The sequence below is a fragment of the Choloepus didactylus genome, chromosome 6 (assembly GCF_015220235.1).
Source record: "Choloepus didactylus isolate mChoDid1 chromosome 6, mChoDid1.pri, whole genome shotgun sequence".
Lineage (NCBI taxonomy): Eukaryota > Metazoa > Chordata > Mammalia > Pilosa > Megalonychidae > Choloepus > Choloepus didactylus.
The window spans coordinates 23,949,003-23,970,104 of record NC_051312.1 but is presented as its reverse complement, the minus strand read 5'-3'; the positions used below and the strand labels follow the sequence as shown (position 1 = coordinate 23,970,104).

General features: G+C 36.3%; 1 protein-coding gene across 1 annotated transcript; it reads left to right on the top strand.

The window, feature by feature from the left end:
• The first annotated feature begins 16,479 nt into the window (after nt 1-16,479).
• Nucleotides 16,480-17,391, top strand: LOC119537732 (olfactory receptor 4C11-like). The gene has a single exon (XM_037840274.1). The coding sequence runs from the start codon at nt 16,480-16,482 to the stop codon at nt 17,389-17,391; it is 912 nt and encodes a 303-aa protein (XP_037696202.1).
• The last annotated feature ends 3,711 nt before the right edge of the window (nt 17,392-21,102 follow it).

Sequence of the window (21,102 nt, the reverse complement as noted above, 5' to 3'; positions counted from 1 at the left end):
AGTGGCCTTCTCTTTAAGCATCTGAGGGTTCTCAATTTACTTTCCTGGGTCAAACTCTGGACTTCATCTCTTAGCTTAGCATCTCCAAACATCTATCTGTCTGCATCTCCAAGCCTCTGGGTCTGTGTCAGCTCATAGCTTCTCCTTGAGGCAAACAGTGATCATGTATTTTAGCTTCTCTCCTAGCTTAGCATCTCCAAACATCCTTCTGTCAATATCTCCAAGTATCTCTAAGTATCTCTGTCAGCTTACATTTCTGTCTCTCTTCCTGAGCCTCTTAAAGGACTCCAGAGATCTAATTAAGACTCACCCTGAATGGGTGGAGACACACCTCCATAGAAATATCTAATCAAAATGTCTCACCTACAGTTTGGTTAGTCAAATCTCCATGGAAACAATCAAACGGTTCCACCCAACAAGATTGGGTTAAAAGATCGTGGCTCTTTTGGGGTCCAAAACAATCTTAAACTGGCACAGTATCATTTTGTGCTCAACTGTTATTTCTCAGTATTCAGAGAGTTCAAATTAGAAATATTACAGGTATGCCAAACTCAAACAGGTATATTTCTGTAAACTTCGGTACCATTTTTGTAATCTGTGACTTTTTTCTCACAGGTAAATATCAATTACAACTTTAAATATAATTAATTTTAATTCATTTATGGCTATTATATTCATTGATACTGTATAACTGATAGTAAATATAAAATATCACCTTAGTTATATAGAGTTGCAAGCATGGAACATTTAAACCTATTTTTTTTATGTTTGTATGTAATTAGTAATATTATAAAATATATAACAATTGGTAACACCAGGGTTCTTGAGGAAATTTCTTGAGTGGTTTGAAAATTACTCAATTTTGTTAATATTTAGTCTATACATTGAGAAAAGTGTAGTTTGTACTCCAGGGCAGCTAGTAAATAGCCAGGAACTGTTTGAAACAACTGTTTGTGGGACTTTGGAGACCAAGATGCACATTGTAAGCCAGCCAGGAAAAGTGCAAATGTGAGACTGATGAATCACAGTCGTAAGAAGACCCTTCCACACCTCTGGTGCCCCATCCCCACTGACATGACAGGCTGACTCAGAGTCTTTTCCTGGTGGGAAACAGAAGCCCTTTCTCTTAGTAGCAAAAATGGGGAACTCAACCAGGCATGAATTTTGGATTTGATTAATGAATTCAGACTGCTGAATACCAGCTCTGAGCAGATAAATTTATAGTGCAATCAAGAAAGAAACCAGGAGGTTTGCTTCAACCTCATTCCTAGCATGGAGGAATCTAGTTGATTCAAAAAAAGAGACTTCTTGAATAGACTGAGCTCAGAGTGCTGGAAAAGTGTTATGCCCCAAGTAAAGGAGCACACAGAGCCAGGTACCAACTCTTGCTCCTGATTGGTGATCCTACAGTGCTGGTGTCCAGCTCAGAGAACAGCCACTTTCCTTTTAAACAGCCCATTAAAGAAAGCAGCCAGCAGTCTCTGTTTTCAGCCTTGCCTCAGGCAAAGACAAAACAACTAAAGGGCAGATTTTTACCTTCCCCCTAAAAAGTGGGGGCAGGGCCCAACACAAGTTTCAGTTGTCATTAAGAGAATTTAGATCCCAGGGCCTGGGATATCAGAAACAGTTTCAACTGACAAAAGTGGAGCCAAGCCTCTGTCTAAAACATAGAAGCAGGATGAGAAGTGGGGCTGCCTGGGAGTCACTGTAACACTTCCAGCTTGCAGGTAACAGGGGCTGAAGAGTGGCTCCTCCCCAAGTAAAAGGGGTGAAGGCCCAGCACAGGCAGCAGCTATTGTTTAGAGAACTCAGACCCCACAGGCTAGAAAAACAGTTACAGTTTCATGTAGCTTCCCCCATCCCACAACCTGCTTCCTCTGTCTCAACCACTCCCCCAGCATGGACAGGGTTGGCTGAGAATTAAAGGCACAGCACTACCCTAAGCCTGTAGGAATCAGCCCTAGCAGGGGAATTTCAGCCAAGTACCACCCTAGGCCTGTGTGGATCAGTGGGCTGAAGGATACCATATGCTGGGGAGAACAGGAAACACTCAGAAACAGGAGATTTCACAGAAAAGATAGCACCCTGCTGACATCATCCCCAGGGAAACTTGATATGGAAATAAACCCCCATCATGAGTCCTGGACGTGTCTTCTCTGGGAAAAACTGACTGGGATATCTCCTTTCTGGGGGTTCCTCCTCCCAGAATCATCCCTCTAGGTAAAAAGTTACTAGAGGTAATGAAAGGAGTATTAAAAACACATAGAGGTAAGGGACAAGATGGCAGCATAGAGACAAGTGGAATTTAGTCAGTCCCCTGGGGCAACTAATAAACAATCAGGAAAAACTAGTAAATAATCTGGAACCACTGCTTGGGGACAACCATGACTGTCCACACATTGTACACCAACCTGAGATAGGTGGAATGGCTGAGATCACAGCATCAAATCTGTAAGTAAAAACTGCAGAACTGTGCTGGGATATCCCTCCCCCAATGCCAGGCTGAGCTACAAGTCCTTGCTGTAGGAGAAAGAAGCAGTCCTGGAGCAAATGAATATAGCTCAGCCCAGCTCCCACTGGGGTTTTAATTAACAAACGTGGACTGCTGAATATAAGCTACAAGCATAGACAAATCACTAACAAGGGGACAGAGGCTTTTCAAGACAACTGATCTTAAAGAGCCAGAAAATGCCTGTGCCCTGGGAAAGGCAGCCCAGAAGATCAGGTGCTCTCTCTGACTGATGGGAAAAACTGGCTCTGAAAGGGGGCTTTCTTTCCCTTTTTCTCTCTCTCAACTTGAGTGGCTCAGCCATTTTCAGTTCACAGTACTCTAACCCAGACAAGGGTGGAGATAACAAGAGTCAGAGTGACAAAGAAGCTATTCAAATGCAGAAGATAACTCCCTAGGGGGTGTATCTTCCCTAAGAGGAAGTAGGTGGGGTCCAGATCTAGTCCCTGCTTTCTCTTCAGAACTCAGACCCCAGAGCCTGGGGGCAAACAGCCAAAACAAGCTAAAGGCCACACCTCCTTACACCAGTCAGGAGCAACAGGCTGACAGGTGCCACCTCCTGGGCAGGTTAGGAAAAACACAGCAGCTAGAGGACTCAGGAAAGTCTGCCATTCTTCTAAGGTACACTTTCAGAGAAACTCAAAACTGAATATAACTTCATTTTGAGACCTGACTTCATTTTGGTCTGGGAAAATCTGATTGGTGTAACCAAGGAAACCAGATGCCTAGACAACAGAAAACTACAAATTACACTAGGAGAAATGCAGATGTGGCCCAGTCAAAGGAACAAACTTACACCTAAATTAAGATACAGTTCAGATATTATTTCACTTTAATGAACCAATCAACTAAAGATTTTCAAAGAAATATGCTAGATCAACTCAAAAACCAAATCAATGAGTTCAAGGAAGATATGGCAAAAGAGATGAAAGATATAAAGAAAACACTGGGTGAACATCAGGAAGAAATAAAAAGTTTGAAAAAACCACTGGCAGAATCTATGGAAATGAAAGGCACAACACAAGAGATGGAAAGCACAATGCAGACACACAACAGCAGATCCCAAGAGGCAGAAGAAAACACTCAGGAACTTGAGAGCAAGACACCTGAAATCCTACACACAAAAGAACAGATAGGGAAAAGAATGGACAAATATGAGCAATGTCTCGAGGGAATTGAATAACAACATGAAGCACATGAATGTACATGTCATGGGTGTCCCAGAAGAAGAAGAGAAGGGAAAGGAGCAGAAGCAATAATAGAGGAAATAGTCAATGAAAATTTCCCATCTCTGATGAAAGACATAAAATTACAGTTCCAAGAAGCACAGCATAACCCCAAACAGAATAGATCTGAATAGAACTATACCAAGACACTCAATAATCAGATTATCAAACATCAAAGACAGAGAGAATCCTGAAAGCAGCAAGAGAAAAGCGAGCCATCACATACAAGGGAAGCTTAATAAGACTATGTGCAGATCTCTCAGTGGAAACCATGGAGGCAAGAAGGAAGTGGTGTGATATATTTAAGATACTGAAAGAGAAAAACTGCCAACCAAGAATCCTATATCCAGCAAAACTGTCCTTCAAATATGAGGGAGAGCTCAAAATATTTTCTGACAAATAGACAATAAGAGACTTTGTGAGCAAGACACCTGCCCTATAGGAAATACTAAAGAGAGCACTACAGAGTGATAGGAGAAGACAGGAGTGAAAGGTTTGGAACACAATTTGGGGAGATGGTGGCACAGCAAGGTTATGTACACTGAACAAAGATAACTATGATTATGGTTGAGAGAGGAAGGTTGGGAGCATGTGAGACACCAGAAGATTGGAGGAAAGATAAAGACTGGGACTGTGTAACTCAGTGAAATCTAGAGTGTTCAACAATTGTGATAAAATGTGCAAATATGTTCTTTCACAAGGGAGAACAAGTGAATGTCAACCTTGCAAGGTGTTAAAAATGGGGAGGCATTGGGGGAGGGATGAAATCAACATAAACTAGTGACTAATTAACAGAATCACTGCATTATGCTTCCTTTAATTTAACAAAGGCGATATACCAAGGTAAATGCAGATAAGAAGGGGGATAAGGGAGGGATGTGAAACACTTGACATTGGTGGTGTTTTCTGACTCTTTATTCTACTTTGATTTAAGGTTATCTTTCCTTTGGCTGCTTCCTAGCTGTCATTTTTTCTTTCTCTTTCTTTTTTTTTTTTTTTTTAATATATTCCCTCTCTACCGTCTTTGACTCTCTCTCCTGCCTTGTGGAAGAAATGTAGATGCCCTTATATATATAGTGGTGAGGGTGTTGAACACATAAATATGTGACTATACAGGGAACCATTGATTGTTTACTTAGGATGGAATGTATGGCATGTGAACAAAACCATCTTAAAAAAAATGGGTTGATGATGAAAACTTGAGGGTAATATACTGAGTGAAATAAGCCAGACACATAAGGACAAGCAGTGCAGGGTCTCACTGATAGGAACTAATTATAATATGTAAACTCATAGACATGAAATATAAGTTACTAAGGTATAGAACAAGGCTAAAGAATAGGGAGCGGTTGCTTAGTATAAGCAGAATGTTCAACTAGGATGAACTTAAACGTTTGGAAATGAACAGAGGTGTTGGTAGCAAGATGTGAGAAGAACTACCAGTGCTGAATGGTGCATGAATGAGGTGGAAAGGGGACGCTCAGAGCCATATATGTCACCAGAAGAAAAGTTGGAGGTCAAAAGCTGGGAATGTATAAATCTGAATTCTATGGTGGGCATTATCCGTGATTAACTGTACAAATATTAGAAATCTCTTCCATGAACCAGAACAAGTGTATGACAATACACCTAGAAGTTAATAATAGAGAGGCATATAGGGAAAAATTTATACCTATTGCAAACTATATACTACAGTTAGTAGTATTTCAAAGTTCTTTCATAAACAGTAACAAATGTACTATACCAATACTATGAGTCAACAATGGAGGGGTTGGTTAGGGATATGGGAGGATTTGAGTTTCCTTTTCTTTTTTTTTTCCTTTTCTTTTCTTCTTTCATTCTATTTCTTGTTTGGAGTAATGAAAAGTTCCTAAAAATTGAACAAAAATTAAGTGTGGTGATGGATGCACAGCTGTATGAGGGTATTGGGGCAAATTCATCATATACTTTGGATCTTTGGATAATTGTATGGTATGTGAACAATCTCAATAAAAATTAAAAACTTAAAAAAAATCCCAACAACTTACTTTTCAGAAATAGAAAAACAAGTAATTAAATTTATTTGGAAGGGCAGGGTGCCCCAAATAGCTGAAAACATGTTCAGAAAGAAAATGAAGTTGGAGGTCTCACACTACCTGACTTTAAAGCATAATACAAAGCTTTGGTGGTAAAAACATCATAGTATTGGCATAAAGATAGATATACTGATCAGTGGAATAGGATTGAGAGTTCAGAAACAGACTCTGATCTATGAACAATTGATTTTTGACAAGGTAGCCAAGTCCACTTAACTGGTACAGAACAGTCTCTTCAACAAATGGTGCTGGGAGAACTGTATATCCCTATAAAAAAAAAAAAAAGCAAAACGAGTCCTATCTCATACCTTATACAAAATATTAACTCAAAATGGATCAAAGACCTAAACATTGGAGCTAGGATCATAAAACTCTTAGAAGAAAATTTAGGGAAATATCTTAAAGATCTTGTGATAAGAGTCAGTTTCCTGGACCTTACACTCAAAGAACAAGCAATGAAAGAAGAAATACATAAATGGTAGCTCCTCAAAATTGAATACTTTTTTGCCTCAAAGGACTTTGTCAAGAAAGTAAAAAGGCAGCCGACACAATGGGACAGAATATTCGGAAAACACATATCCACTAAGGGTTTAATACTCAGAATATATAAAGAAATTCTGCAACTCATAAACAAAAAGACAAACAACCCTATTTAAAAATGGGCAATAGATATGGACAGACACTTTTCCAAAGAGGAAATACAAATGGCTCAAAAGCATATGAAAAGATACTCAACTTCACTAGCTATCAATGAAATCAAAACAAAACCACAAAGAGATACCAACTCACACTTACTAGAATGGCCACTATGAAAAAAACAAAAAACAAAAAAACCCAGAAAACAGAAAGCTAGAAGTGATGGAGAGGATGTGTAGAAATAGGTACATTTATTCATTATTGGTGGGAATGTAGAATTGTGCAGCTGCTCTGGAAGGCAGTTTGGCAATTCCTCAGGAAGCTAAGTATAGAATTGTTGTATGATCTCGCTATCCCATTTCTAAGTATATAGTTGAAAGAACTGAAAGCAGAGACACAAACAGACATTTCACACCGATGTTTACAGTGGCATTATCCATGATTGCCATAGATGGAAACAGCCCAAATGTCCATCAATTGAAGAACGGATAACAAATTGTGATTTATATGTACAATGGAATATTATGCAGTTGTTAAGAGAGAATCAAGTCATAATGCATGCAACAATGTGGATGAACCTTAAGAACATTATGTTGAGCAAAATAAACTAGAAAGAAAAGGACAAATACAGTATAGTCTCACTAATATGAACTAACTATAATGATCAAAATCTGAGAGTTAAATTAAAGAGCACAGGTTATCAGAAGATAGAAAGAGGGCAGAGATTGGGCAATAGATGCTTAAGGATCACAATATTCAGTAAGGCTAATTGTAAAGATTCATAAATGGATAGAAAAGTACTGTGTAAGGGTAGCATAATACTGTAAGTACAGTTAACAAAGCTGATTGTGAATATGGTTGAAAAAGGAAGACTATAGTAATGTATATCACCAGAAGGTAAGCCAAAGGATGAAAACTGGGAGTGTATAACTTAGTAAAACCCAGAGAGGACAATGATGGTGGTTAATTGCACAAATATAAGGAAGATTTTACATGAACAAGAAAAAATGTATTTTGCTAATACAAGGTGTTAAAAATGGGATGACGGTATGTTGGAAAAATATAATTAATGCAAACTAAGTTCTCTAGTTAACAATAACATTGTAATTTTCTTCATTAATTGTAGCAAAGAAAATATGCCAAAGGTAAATTTAAATAAGAGGGAGATACCAGGATGAGATATGGTATTTTTTTTCCTTCTTTCTTTTGGAAGAAATAGGAATGTTCTCATAGATTGTGGTGGTGAAAGCATAACTGTGATTATGTGAGGAGCCATTGATTGTACACTTAGGATGGATCATATGGTGTGTGAATAAAATTGTTTAAAAAATAAATCTACAAGTGCTGGAAGAGATGTGGTGAAAGAGGTATACCTACTCTCTGCTGGTAGGGAAGTAGAATTGTACAGTCCCTCTGGAGGGCAGTGGGGTATTTCTTCAGGAAGCTAAGTAGTATAGAATTGCCATAGTACCTAGCAATCCCATTACTAGGTATGTACTCGGAAGACCTGAAAGCAGGGGCATGAATAGGCATTTGCACACTGATGTATATGGCATCATTATTCATGATTGCTAATGGATAGAGGTGGCCCAAATGTCCAGTGACTGGTGAGCAGAAGGGTGTACACATACAATGGAATATTGTGTGACTGCAGAAAGGAATGAAGTCGTGAGGCAGGCAACAATGTGAATGACCCTTGAGGACATTATGCTGAGCAAAATAAGCCAGAAACAAAATGACAAATTCTGTATGGTCTCGCTAACATGAAGTAACTATAAGGAGCAAACCCTGAGAGTTAAATTAGAGAGCATAGGTTATCAGGAGATAGAAAGAAGGCAGAGATTGGGCAATTAATTCTTAAGGAGTAGAGAATGTTCAATAAGGTTGGTTGTAAAGGTTCAGAATCGGATTGCACAGTACTATTTGAGGGTAGCACAATACTGTAAGTGCAATTAACAAGGATGAATGTGAGTATGGTTCAAAAAGGAAGGCAAGAGTCAGGTATATCACCAGAAGTTAAGCTGGAGGATAAAAACTGGGACTTTATAACTTAGTGAAATCTCAAGTGGACAATGATGGTGGTTAATTGTATAAATATAAGAAAGTTCTTACACAAACTAGAAGAAATGTACATCACTATTACAAGGTGTTAATAATAGGGTGGTATATGGGAAAAATACAATTGATGTAAACTAAGGTCTATAGATAACAGTAACATTGTAATATTCTTGCATTCATTGTAACAAAGGCACAATACGAAACCCAAATGTAAATAAAAGGGGTTTTTGAGGAGTATGGGATTTTTTTCCCTTGGAAGAAATGAAAATGTTCTCATATTAACTGTACTGGTGAATGCATAACTGTAATTATACCAAAAGCCATTTATTGCTTACTTAGATAGATTGTAGGGTGTATGAGTAAAGCTGTTAAAAAAATAATAATGGGGGAGGAGTATGAGATATTTTAGGTTTTCTTTTTTATTTTTATTTCTCATTTGGATTAAATAAAGTTATCTAAAATTGATTATATTGATGAATGCACAACTATATGTGATAATGTGAGACCTTGATTGTATACTTTGGATGGATTATATGGTATATGAATATATTTCAATAAAATTGCATTTATAAAATGAGAAAAAAAGTTTGTATAGTTATTTCATGTATTAAGCATGGAAAAGTTATAAATGAAACTTAATCCTTTAGTCTAAGTTTTGAGCTCTTCCAGGACTATGGATTACAGGAAACAGAAAAGAATGATTTAGGGAAAAAGAAAAGAGTGCACAGGCACAAGTATTAGAATGCGGAGAAGAGAAGGATTTCTGAAACTCAGTCCCTAATTGGGCAGGGAACCATACTAAAAAGAGAAAAAAAGCAACCACATAAAAAGAAACTAAGCCTATGACCCTTGCCCTAAGTCTACATGGGTAATAATTGGGAAGGACCTGTCGTGATGTGGGTGGGGTTGAGAGCAAAGCTATTTCATTCATTGAAACATTCCACGCAGCCCAGTGGTTTCTTGCTTAAGAGTTCAGTATAAGTACTATAAATTGCCCCACGGTGGGGTCAAGTGATTTTGACAACTGCACTCCAAATGATCCAGATGTTAGGTCAGTCTATTCTGGTTCATGTATATAGTTAATGCTAAAGCAGTTTTTGACATAAGACGTCCTCAGAGAAAGTTCTCATTTTTCCTGGAGCTGACCACAGTTGCTTAGGTGCGATTTATTGGATGTTGCTAATCTCAAGCACTTCTTTCCTCCATTTCTTTTGACACTAACAGGCACAGGATGGTTACAGAATTAGGTAGAACTTTATTATCATCATCCTGGTAGGAAAATAATTTCCCAGAGTTGTTTTTTGTTTCCTTACTATTCAAAGTGAAAAAGAATAATTATTTGTCTGTGAATAGAAGAAGTGATGGTAAAAAGTGATTGGCTGCAAAAGGGCAGGAAGATTTTTTTTTTTTTTTTTTTGGTGTGATGGAAATAGTCTATATCTTGATTGTGGTGGTGATTACATGGGTTTATACATTTGTAAAAACTCATCTAACTCTATGCTTCAAAATTATGCATTTTGTTGTTTAAATTACACCTAAAGAAGTTGATCTACAAATATATCTATGTAATTTTTCTTTCCATTCTCTAATCCTTCCTTTCTTTACCAAATAAGCAACTAAAAAATGTTTTAGAAATTACAGGAATTTTAATGAAATTTCCTAAAATTATTTACATTATTATATATTTTATCAGCATCACTAGGATTAATAACAATATTTCTAATTAACAATAACAAGTGTAGGAAACTAAGATAAGTTAATAAACTTGCCAAAGTCCCAAAATTTAAGTGATAGAGACAGAATTCAATAACACATCTATTTACCAGTATTTAGAGATTTGCCTTACAAAGCCTTTGGAAACTTTGAGTAGTTTAGACCTTGATATGAGTTTGAAAGTAGAGCTTTCATTAGAGCAGGGTTGGTGGGCAGAATGGGGGCAGAGATGTGGTGACATGAGTGCTTGCTGACTAAAATGGAAGATGTCCCTTAGTATAGGAGAAGAGGGGAGGAGGATTCTGAGGATGAAATCTGCCCTTTGATAGTCTTGCCTGGGGTTATTTGACCAAATGGTTTGCTGTGCTCCTGCTTAACTGTGCTGAGTGGCTCATTGGGCAAATCCTTCAGGGACGGGAGGGGAAGGGTGTATATCTTGTACCTCTGGAGGCTGAAAGGAAGTTTTCATCATTTGTGATCTTTTATGAAATCCCTATAAATATGTGATGGAAGAAAAAGAAATGTTTAATTCATCTGTTCTGCCAGGGAATTTTTGGGGGGTAATTGAGCTGGTTTTGCAGATGTTTCTACCAAAGAATGGTTGGAATATTATCTCCTTTTTTTAGAAATTTCTAAGATCAGAAGTAGGAACTTTACTTTCCTCCTACCAGTATCGCAAGGACTTTCACAGGGTCTAACTCAGGCCTTCTAGGAAGGGTTGTCTCTCTGTGGGCATCTTCCCTCCCTATAGCTCCCAAAAGATAAAGCAGCAACAACTCTTTCTAAAGTATGCTTTGCTTGTTGCAAATGCACTGCACATAATTTATCTTCAAAGAAAAGCAGGACTGAAAAAAGAGAAAACTATGGGTTCTCTATTGGACATCATCTATCTGCATACTTGAAGAAAGGTGAGTTTAAAAGTCCATTCTTGCCTCAAATTTAGGAAAATGTTTTTGAGAGTTTGCCATTATCTAGTTATGTTTCCTGAGGATTATGAAATTCTGGGGACAGTTTCTCAGTGATACAAAGATTCTGATGTTTCAGGGTCCCTCAGCTTTCACTGGGCTTTGCTTAATGCAGACCTTCTCAGACCAATTTTGATTAAAAAGAGAGCAAAGAGAAAGAGGCAGAAGTAAAACTCTCTAATTGTGCAGATTCCTAATTTGCAGAAGTTAAGTTCCAGGAAAGGAGACAGATGTGTACTTGGATTCTAATATTGGGTGTCCAGGACCCACTGTCACACATACATATGTCAAAAAGCACTGAGTATTTTTGATCCCTGATGTGGTTCTTTCATCACTTTTAAACTCTGTATTTTAATCTGTTCCATCTCCTGGATTCTTTGACTTTTCTGGCTCTTGCTCACAGTGACACTTTACCTTCTGGCTCTGACCTCTTTCAACATTCTCTAACCACTATCCCTCACTAATATACATATAATATGCTTATTTTTGTCCAGGTACTGACCACAACAATAGCTTCCTCCTTTACCTTTTTATGGTTCTTGGTTTTGTGGTAGTTCTACCTGGATGATTGGAGTCTGAAATCTTGCATGGCAGTGTGGGGTTGGTGTTAGAGGGAGATCTCCAAGAACCATGAAGTCTTCAGTTGTGGTCTGGAACCACTGTGACAGCTCTCTACCAGACTCCACCTCCCACCATAGCCTGAAGTGCACAAAAGAAAAAAAAACTGTGACTTGCCTTAGTTACATTAAGATATATTGTAGGATCAAATGACCAAAAGATACTAAAGCAAAACTGAGGGGATAAAATTAAGGATTACATTATTTAATTAAACATTTTTGTTGTTGTTGAACAGCAGTTGGCTGGTAGTAATAGAGTTATTTGGAGAAATCTAGGAAGGTTCCTCTGAGGAGTTGCAGTACTAACTGGGTACTCTTTCTACAGGTAAAAATGGAGATTCGAGTCTATAGCATAGGAAAGGGCATTCAGCTGCTTTGAACTGTGGAAAAGATTCAGGGATTGAGACTGGGTGTACCTGAGTACAAGTGTAAGTCTTGGCTAGTAAATGCTTAAGCAGAAGCATCTGGAGGAAAAGTGGAAGGAAGAGGATGGCAAGGACTTAAGGGTTTTGATGTCATGGTCAGTATTCCAGACACTGAATTTTAAATTCTCTTTTCCTTTTCATGGGATGGCAAGGGCATGGAAAGAGAGGAGACAAAAAGTAAAAAGAATCACTGAATTTCTGTTGCTCTTCCCTGTTTAGATACTTAGAATAGACATCTCAAAAAAAGCCTGTGAGGATCCACTAAAAGAATTCCTAGACTGTCATTTGTGAAAATGAGATCAACGAAATTTCAGCCTGAATTGCTGGTATGCATGAGCTGATAGTTTTCACAATAAAACAAACATAGGTATCTCACCCAAAGTTCTATTTTTCTGCTACTAAGTTGTGACACATTCTATCTAAAATTCAATAAGTATTATAAATTGTGTAAAATGAATTATTATGTTACACGTTTTAGGAATAACAAAATGATACTCAAGTCTGAATGGAGAGATAGTTTTCTTGAATTCACTCATTTTTCAAATAATGCATTTAGACTTTAATATAAATTAATTTGACTAAATAATGAGTCATAGTAGGAGACAAGACCATCATTCAAATCTTGGGCTCCTTACATTGTTATGTCATCCACTGGAGACTGAGTGAGCACTTCTCATCCTTCTTTAGGAAAGGAGTCTGAAGTCCTGAAGACACTGATGAATCACAGTTGGAATGACTGCAGGACCATTCTTTATTTTGTTGGAGCCACAAAGAAACCACTGAGTTTCTAAATCAAGGAAACAAAAAACAGATGTCCTCACTGGGACCTGACATCTTGTGGAGGTAGGCACAATATTATAGATAATTTCAAAAGAGAAATTGGACCAAATTCCATGAAGAAAATGGTAGCTAAATTCTATTAAACAACTCTGCCTGCTTTTTATTTTTAGGTGCAGATGAAATCTTAATAAGAGTTGCTCTCCCATTTCTGTGTTTCAAATTTTCTGCATTGCCAATAAAAAAAAATCAAACGTTCATAACCTGATTTTACAAACTTTGCCTATGAGGACAACTTATTTTCCCAAGCTTTTCTACCACAACTCTTCAGTCTGGAGAAACTAGATTTCATACTGATCTTCCTGATATGGCATGTGCTGTATTACTTCCATTAAACTTTTGATTTCAGTTTTCACATTCAAATGTGCTCATTCTTCTGATTTTTCCATATCTGGATCTCAAACTTTTCACAACAAAGAAAATTTTGGCTTTATTCTAGTCATTGACCCCTGGTACTGACACTATTCTGCATTTTTTATTCTTTTTAATTCTGTTTTCTGTATTAAAGATGTTTAGAAAAGTCCTTCCTAATTTCTTATCACCATAAGAAAACTAGTGTCCTACAGAGTGCTTACATGATTTCAGCCACTCAGCCAAGGAAATTAATGTTTTAATAGAGTCCTGCAGCATGATCATGAGTATGTGGATAATTTGAATTCATGTTTTCAAACATTTAGAATAGCTCTTGAAAACTCAGTAGTAACCACTCTTATTGCAGGCACGGGGTAACTGTAACTTGTAGTTAGACACATTTTAAATTAGTTGACCTTCAGAGTAACACTGGAAGGTAGAATGTTTTATTATTTATGCTTTCAGGTGACTATAATAGAGCACAGAGTTATCAAGGGACTTGTTAAATGTCCCACCACTGAGGGGCCATGTGGTGGGGTTGACTCTTGGCATGTGGCTTCAGACTCTAGGAACTGATCACTGTGTTCACAGGCTCTCATCCAAGTTTTGAGTGTTTACATCTCAGAGAACCTGGTTTGGAACCTGACTCTGTCCCATTGATGCTATAGGTTATCTGTGACATAATTTTGATTCCTCACTGTCCAAACTCTATTTTAGGAATTTGTTCTCTTTGCAGATGGTTTCTACTCTTCTAATTCCCTTAATATGGTGCTTCACAAAATTAATGATCCTCACTATGTTTATCTTAAAAGTCATGTTAAGATGTCAAGAAGAGTGGATCATTTTCCCCATTCTTAACAATAATGCCAGCTAATTTTGATTCCACATAGGAAACAAAAGATAATCATGGTAATATGTAAGAAAACATAATAAATACGCTAATTTTGCATAGTATGAAACATTGGACTGTAACACTGGGAAAATTGACAGACAGGATGGTATAAAACATAAAAACAATGACATTAAAGAGAAATAAAACACAGAAAGAAAAAGCAATGCCATGCTAATGGAAAAAGCAAAGACTGAGACATACAAACTGTTTGTTATGAACCAGATGTTTTCTTTTTCATTTAATCTGCACAGCAACCCTGATTACATCTAATGTGACTTGACCAATATCACATCTAGTAAATATTGGAACTGGATTTGAACTCAGGTTATTTGGCTCCAGCAGTTGAATTCTTAACTAACCTACATAATAACCATTTTGCTAGATTAATATCCATCTTAGGTATAATTACAGGATTCATAAACATGCTAAAATAAGACAAATCATTTGCAAAAGGGAAATATTTTCAGAAATAAGTGTATAAAAGTGTTGTTTATAATAAATTTCTTGTAAGTATACATATATAATTTTATTATATTACACTAACAAGACAATAGGATAACATCACAAGCAGCCTGATTTTTGCATGTATATCAGTTTTTCTGCAAAATACCAATATTAGAACATTGGGCTGATTTATAGGTAAAAACATATATAAAGAGAGATATGCACATATGTAAAATACTTATAGAAATTTATGGAAGATATAGAAGAAACAAAATAGTTCTATCTAGAACATAGGATCATAATTCAAAAAATTGAGAGAGAGATATCCATTTTACTTCTCATCTTTCTACTTCATTTGAATATTTCATCATAATCATGTAACATTTTGTAATAAAATATAGTTAAAAAGGATACAATAATATTCAAACTAGTTTTTAAAATCTACCAATAACAATGAAAATAGGCAATAGGGACAACAGTATCGTACGTAGAAAATTATTTCAAAGTTGTTTGTAGAATTGTTATTTATTAGAGTGAAAATTAGAAAGATCATAAATGCCTCAGTGGAAAGTGGTCAAATATTGATTACAAAAATATGTGCATTATCATACAATTAAATTGATAATTAGAAACTATAACAACATAAAAGGAATGCTTATAATTCTAAGTAAAAATCAGAAAGCAAAAGGGTATTATATGATGATTCCAACTGCAAAATTTATTTGTGTATATGAATAAATTCTTGAAATACAATAATCAAAGTTTTACATTAGAACAGTGAGATTTGTTCAAACAATGTTTTTAGAAGATATAGCCTGGGTAATTCAGAGTGAAGAGGGATATATATGAATAAATAACAACTTGGTTATACAAATATTAGTAATTGAAGACCAGTTCAAATTCAAACGCAGAGTGACTCAATATTTTCCCTTTAAGGTGAGTAATGGGATAGGTTCAAAAGAAAGGTAAAGAGTAGTTTAGGTTACCACCATGATGTCAACCTCAGTGCATTACCCAGACATTTGTTATATGAAGACTACAGATGAAGCTGACATCTTGAAACTTATAAAAAGTTGTCCAAGTGGTTATTTGTAAAGCATATTCCACCCAACTTAAAAAAAGGGTATGTTATAATAGATATAGAAGTGAGTAAACTGAACTGAGAATATTTTCTTCTGGAGGGATTTGTAACATTACTAGGGCTTAATTATATTGGAAAGATGTTAAGTTTCAAAGTATGTAGATAAGCTGCATAATACCTGCAATACCAGTTTGTATGTATGTGCATATGTGTATGTGCAAAATCTTTTTTATAAATTCTTTTTAAAACTGTGAATAAGGTAGGGCAGATATTTGCACTCAATTTTTCAGATAAAGATGAAGTTTCAAAGCCACTAAGTCACCTGGCAAGGAAAGAACAAGCACTTAATTTTTTAATCTTGGTAGGAATCAAAACTTGTGAAAGATATTTTCTCTTTTTTTCCAAAATGCATATGTTTTGTTTCAATCCAATGAGGTCCTGAATCAATAGATTAATCTGCAAGAGGCCTAGGCATTAGCAGATTTACAAAGATTCCTGGGGAATTCTGGTACACAACAAAGACAAGTACAGAGTAAAGAACAGAAAAGGAATTCAGAGTTTATCCCACTTATCTCCCCAAGGTGTCACTTCTTTTCTCTTTCTCCACAGATTAAATCTTTGTCAATTGCATTCTACCTACAGCTTCTGATATGGCAATGAATAAGACTGTGGATGAGTTCATTCTTTTGGGGTTGACACAGGATACTGAAAAGCAGAAAGCAATATTTGGGGTTTTCTTGATTCTTTACCTTGCGACTCTTTTGGGAAACTTTCTCATTGTGGTGACTATTAAGGCAAGCCAGGCACTTGGAAGTCCCATGTACTTCTTTCTCTTCTACCTGTCCTTTGCTGATGCTTGTTTCTCTACAACCACAGCCCCCAGGTTGATTGTGGATGCCATTGTTCAGAAAAAGATCATTTCCTACAATGAGTGCATGACTCAGGTCTTTGCATTCCATATCTTTGGGTGCATGGAGATATTTGTGCTCATTCTTATGGCCTTTGATCGTTATGTGGCCATTTGCAAACCCCTGAAATACACAACCATCATGAGTCAGCGTGTCTGTGGTGTGTTAGTGATTCTGGCTTGGGTGGGATCTTTTATTCATTCTTTAGCACAGCTTTTCCTGGCTCTGAGATTGCCTTTCTGTGGCTCCAATACTCTTGATCACTTTTTCTGTGACTTGCAGCCCTTGATGAAACTTGCCTGCATGGACACTTATGTGATAAATTTGTTAGTTGTGTCTAACAGTGGAGTTATATGCACAGTGAGTTTCATAATATTGCTTATCTCCTATGTAGTTATTTTATATTCTCTGAGAAATCACAGTGCAGAAGGAAGGCGCAAAGCTCTCTCTACCTGTACATCCCATTTTATTGTGGTTGTCATATTTTTTGGTCCATGTATATTCATTTATATACGGCCAGCAACCACATTTCCAGTGGACAAGATGGTGGCCGTGTTTTATTCAATTGGGACACCCTTGCTTAACCCTCTGATCTATACACTGAGAAATGCAGAAGTGAAAAATGCCATGAAAAAATTATGGTGTCACAAGTGAGAAATTCACCAGATTAATAACTTATGGGGAATCTAATTTATATTTCCTTGACAATTTAGATTATGTTATATGAACAGAAAAATATCCTTACCAAGAAATATTTAACAATCTATGGATGCCTTATAATCTCTTTTACACTCTGATGATTCAACTGAATTCTATCAACATCTGGGCATTATCATATGGTAATGTAGTTTTCATTTATATGTTTATTCAGAAAGAAATGTTTTGACTAACATGAATTATTGTGTGTGAATATATATGTGGCCACCAAATTCCTTTTCTAGATTTTGTTCTAGTCCATGACAGAATTTATCAAGATGAGCTAGTGTATAAGAGACTGGACTATTAAATAATCAAGTTGTCTTGCTAACCTGAGGGGGAGTAGAGAAGATGGCCCTAGAGGGTAATACTTGGGAAATTTTGTCTGACCCTGCCTCACTGGGGATCCTATATGGAAATACCCTCAAACTTCAATAAAATTTGAGAGTTCTTTGCCAATCTAGATTTTCTCTGAAAAAGCTTAAACATCCTGTATCTGGTGGTGGAGGAGCCTTACATTTGGAGGCCTTAACCAGTATCAGCCAGTCAAGTGTCCTCCTGAAACTTCACATTGCTCTTCACAAAGGAGGGGAAGGAAAAAGTGAGGATATTTGGCAGGTGGAATAAGCAGAAGGAAGACTAGAGAACAATAAATGATGAAGACAGAAAAATGGTAAAGATACATGATAAAAATGGTAAAGATACCTAGAGCAGGAGCTTAATCTTCCTTATATTTCAGGACTCACTTTTTTTCCTGTGATCATATTTTCAGGAAGAAATGAAGTTTCAAAATATTTCTACTCTAGGTACCTACCTGATACCTACCTAAAATGTAACAAGAATGATGAAATGAATATATTTTTATTGCTAAAAGAAATTCTAACCCGTATTTCTGAATTTTTGGAAGTACTGAAGAATTGAAAATTCACCTCTACTGTCTTTCAAACATTGACCTTTCAGTTTTATATGAGATTGTTTTAAAATGCATATTTCTAAGTCAGAGGTAACCAAATCTATTTGTATTACATGTACACACACACACACACCCCACCTCATATCTTCATAATCAAGTAATAACAAGATTTATCAGGACTTGCATTATTATACCAATCACCAGGAAGTACTACTATCAGTGATATTAGCTAATAAGAAGAGAAAAGATGAACTTCATATGTAAATAATTATTTTAGTCACCTGAAGGGAAAATTCAATCACCTCATTCCAACAGATCCCCAGTAATTAAGATATTGTGTAGAAAACTGGTGATAAAATAAATATTTAAGTCTTAAGAGGACATTTGCCAGAGCTGTCAGTATCATATTCATAACTGGCAATTTTGCTTCATATTACCTCCAAATGAACACTCACAAATTTCCTAATTTTGTGTCTTATTCTTCTGTTGTTAAAACTTTTGAATCTAGTACCATCAAAAATGTACTTAAGAATGATTGGTCTTTTTGGAAGCAATACATAATCAAAACAATAAAAGATTAATACAATAGAAGATAGCCTTTATCTGTCTTGGAATGCTTCATGAATATTTTTGGGCCACAGTTATTATTTCATGTATACTGCATCTAGTCAAAATTTCTGTTGTATCGCAATGTTATCTAAGAAATGCTAAATCATAAATAATTGTATCAACAGTGGATTTCAAGATTATTTATTTTAATTTAAAATGCACATTAATTTAAATTGTATTTTACTCCAACTGTAGAATCATTTGTTTGCACATATGAAATAAACATTTGGGGGGGGGACTTCTAAAATTAAATCTTATCTCTAAACATGGAAAATTTCAGAGTGAATTACAACTATGAGATCTGTTATTGGAGCTCCAGTGGTGATGGGCAGAGACTAACCTTTTGAAAGGGTAATGGGAAAAGAGCAGGAGGGGAACTGCCAGATGACAGTAAATGAAGGAAAAAAAGGAGGCCTGAAAATCAGTCTCTGGGTAGGACCCTAGGAGCCTCATAAAACATCCAGATCACCGATTATAATATATATTATGATTTATTTATATGGTGAGAGGAGTCATTTTCAGTTATCCCATCTCTGCATTCATGTCTGTATTAGTATGATTTCTCTAGGGTAACAGAACCAACAGGAGACATCTGAAAATATCAGATTTCATAAAAGTGTCTCATGCAACTGGGGGGATGTACAAGTCCAGGTTCCATGGGGTAGGCTGTGTGCTGGCACTCTGATGTGGGTCTTCAAAGAATTCCCCAGGAGAAGCTGACTGGCTGAAGAAGAATTGAAAGTTCTCTCTCTTCTCCCCTAAAAGTCTTCAAATGATTGGATTAAATCCAGATGACTGAATTCTCTCATTGCAAAAGATGCTACTTTTGTTGATGCAATCAGCCACAGATGGAATCAATTTACTTATGATTTAGTAAAACAGCCTTCTGGTTTATTAACCTGTCAAAAGTGTTGTTGCAGTAAAAGGCCACTGCTTGTTGACCAGAGAGCTGGGCACCATTACATGGCCAAGTTGACACATGAACCTAACCATCACAATGTCTGAGGCTTCTAGCCCAACAAAGAACCACAGTATCCTTGAGAGTATCACAAGTTTAAAAACAAATAGGGTTGTTTAGTGTTTAAAGAATTGTACATGTTACTGCAAATAACCACAATGACCATGTAACTAAGGGGCTATTTGGGTCCCAAAAGGGTGGCAACTATCTATAGGGCTCAATGGGATATTGCAGGGATCTCTACACACCCAACTATATTGTGAATCAGAGGGAGAGCATCAGACTTTAGCACTAGATATGGAATGTCAGTGTTTGAAGAAGTTGACTGAGCTGAAGAATTACAGCTGGTCTTCTATTCTAAATATTCCCTGGGCCAGCAGTTTAGCCTGCAGTAGAAAAGTACTAGACACATGTGGATGAAAATATATGTGTGTTAATAAAAAGTCATATTAGGTCAATTCTGATCAAATGCTATCAAATAATAAGATGGTTTTAAGACTTGTAACAGGAGGAAGCTGAATCCATAATTCCAAGTATTCTGAGTCTTTTAGAATCCTTTATCCTTAAACAGTCTTTTGGATGCAAATAGTTGTGGAAATGTCTACTATTAGAAGGTATCAAATCCCACTCATATCCTGTAATTTCACATTTCTCTCATTTTCTCTAACAATAAAAGAAGAGCATATAAAGGGGAAAATTTTTCCTAATAGGAAATACATTTGTACTCAACTGTATTTTTCAGGTCCAACTTTTCCCTAAGGAAAAAAATTATAGATATTTATACAAATATTTAAGATTTTGTAACCTGCTTCCAAGACACCTCTTTCCTAACCTCTGTAAGATGCTAACTTATTTCTTTGGCTCATACACTTTTGTAACGGTTTGAGTTAAGAAAATATGTATATAGAAGTAGCTATGTGAATGTTTTGAAATCTAGTTGAGTTAAATATTCTGTACAAAATCATCTGCCAAAAACTTGTTAAAAACAATAAATAAGGTGACATTCCAAAATATGGGATGAGCCATGTGTTGGTATTTTTGTGGTGATGTTCTAAATCTGAGAAATATCAAAGGCTTAGAATAGTGTTCTTGCATGTGCATGTGTGTGTTTTACATTCAAATTTTTATTGAGAATTGTGGATTCACATGCAGTTGTACTAAACGATACACAAACATGTACGCATAACTT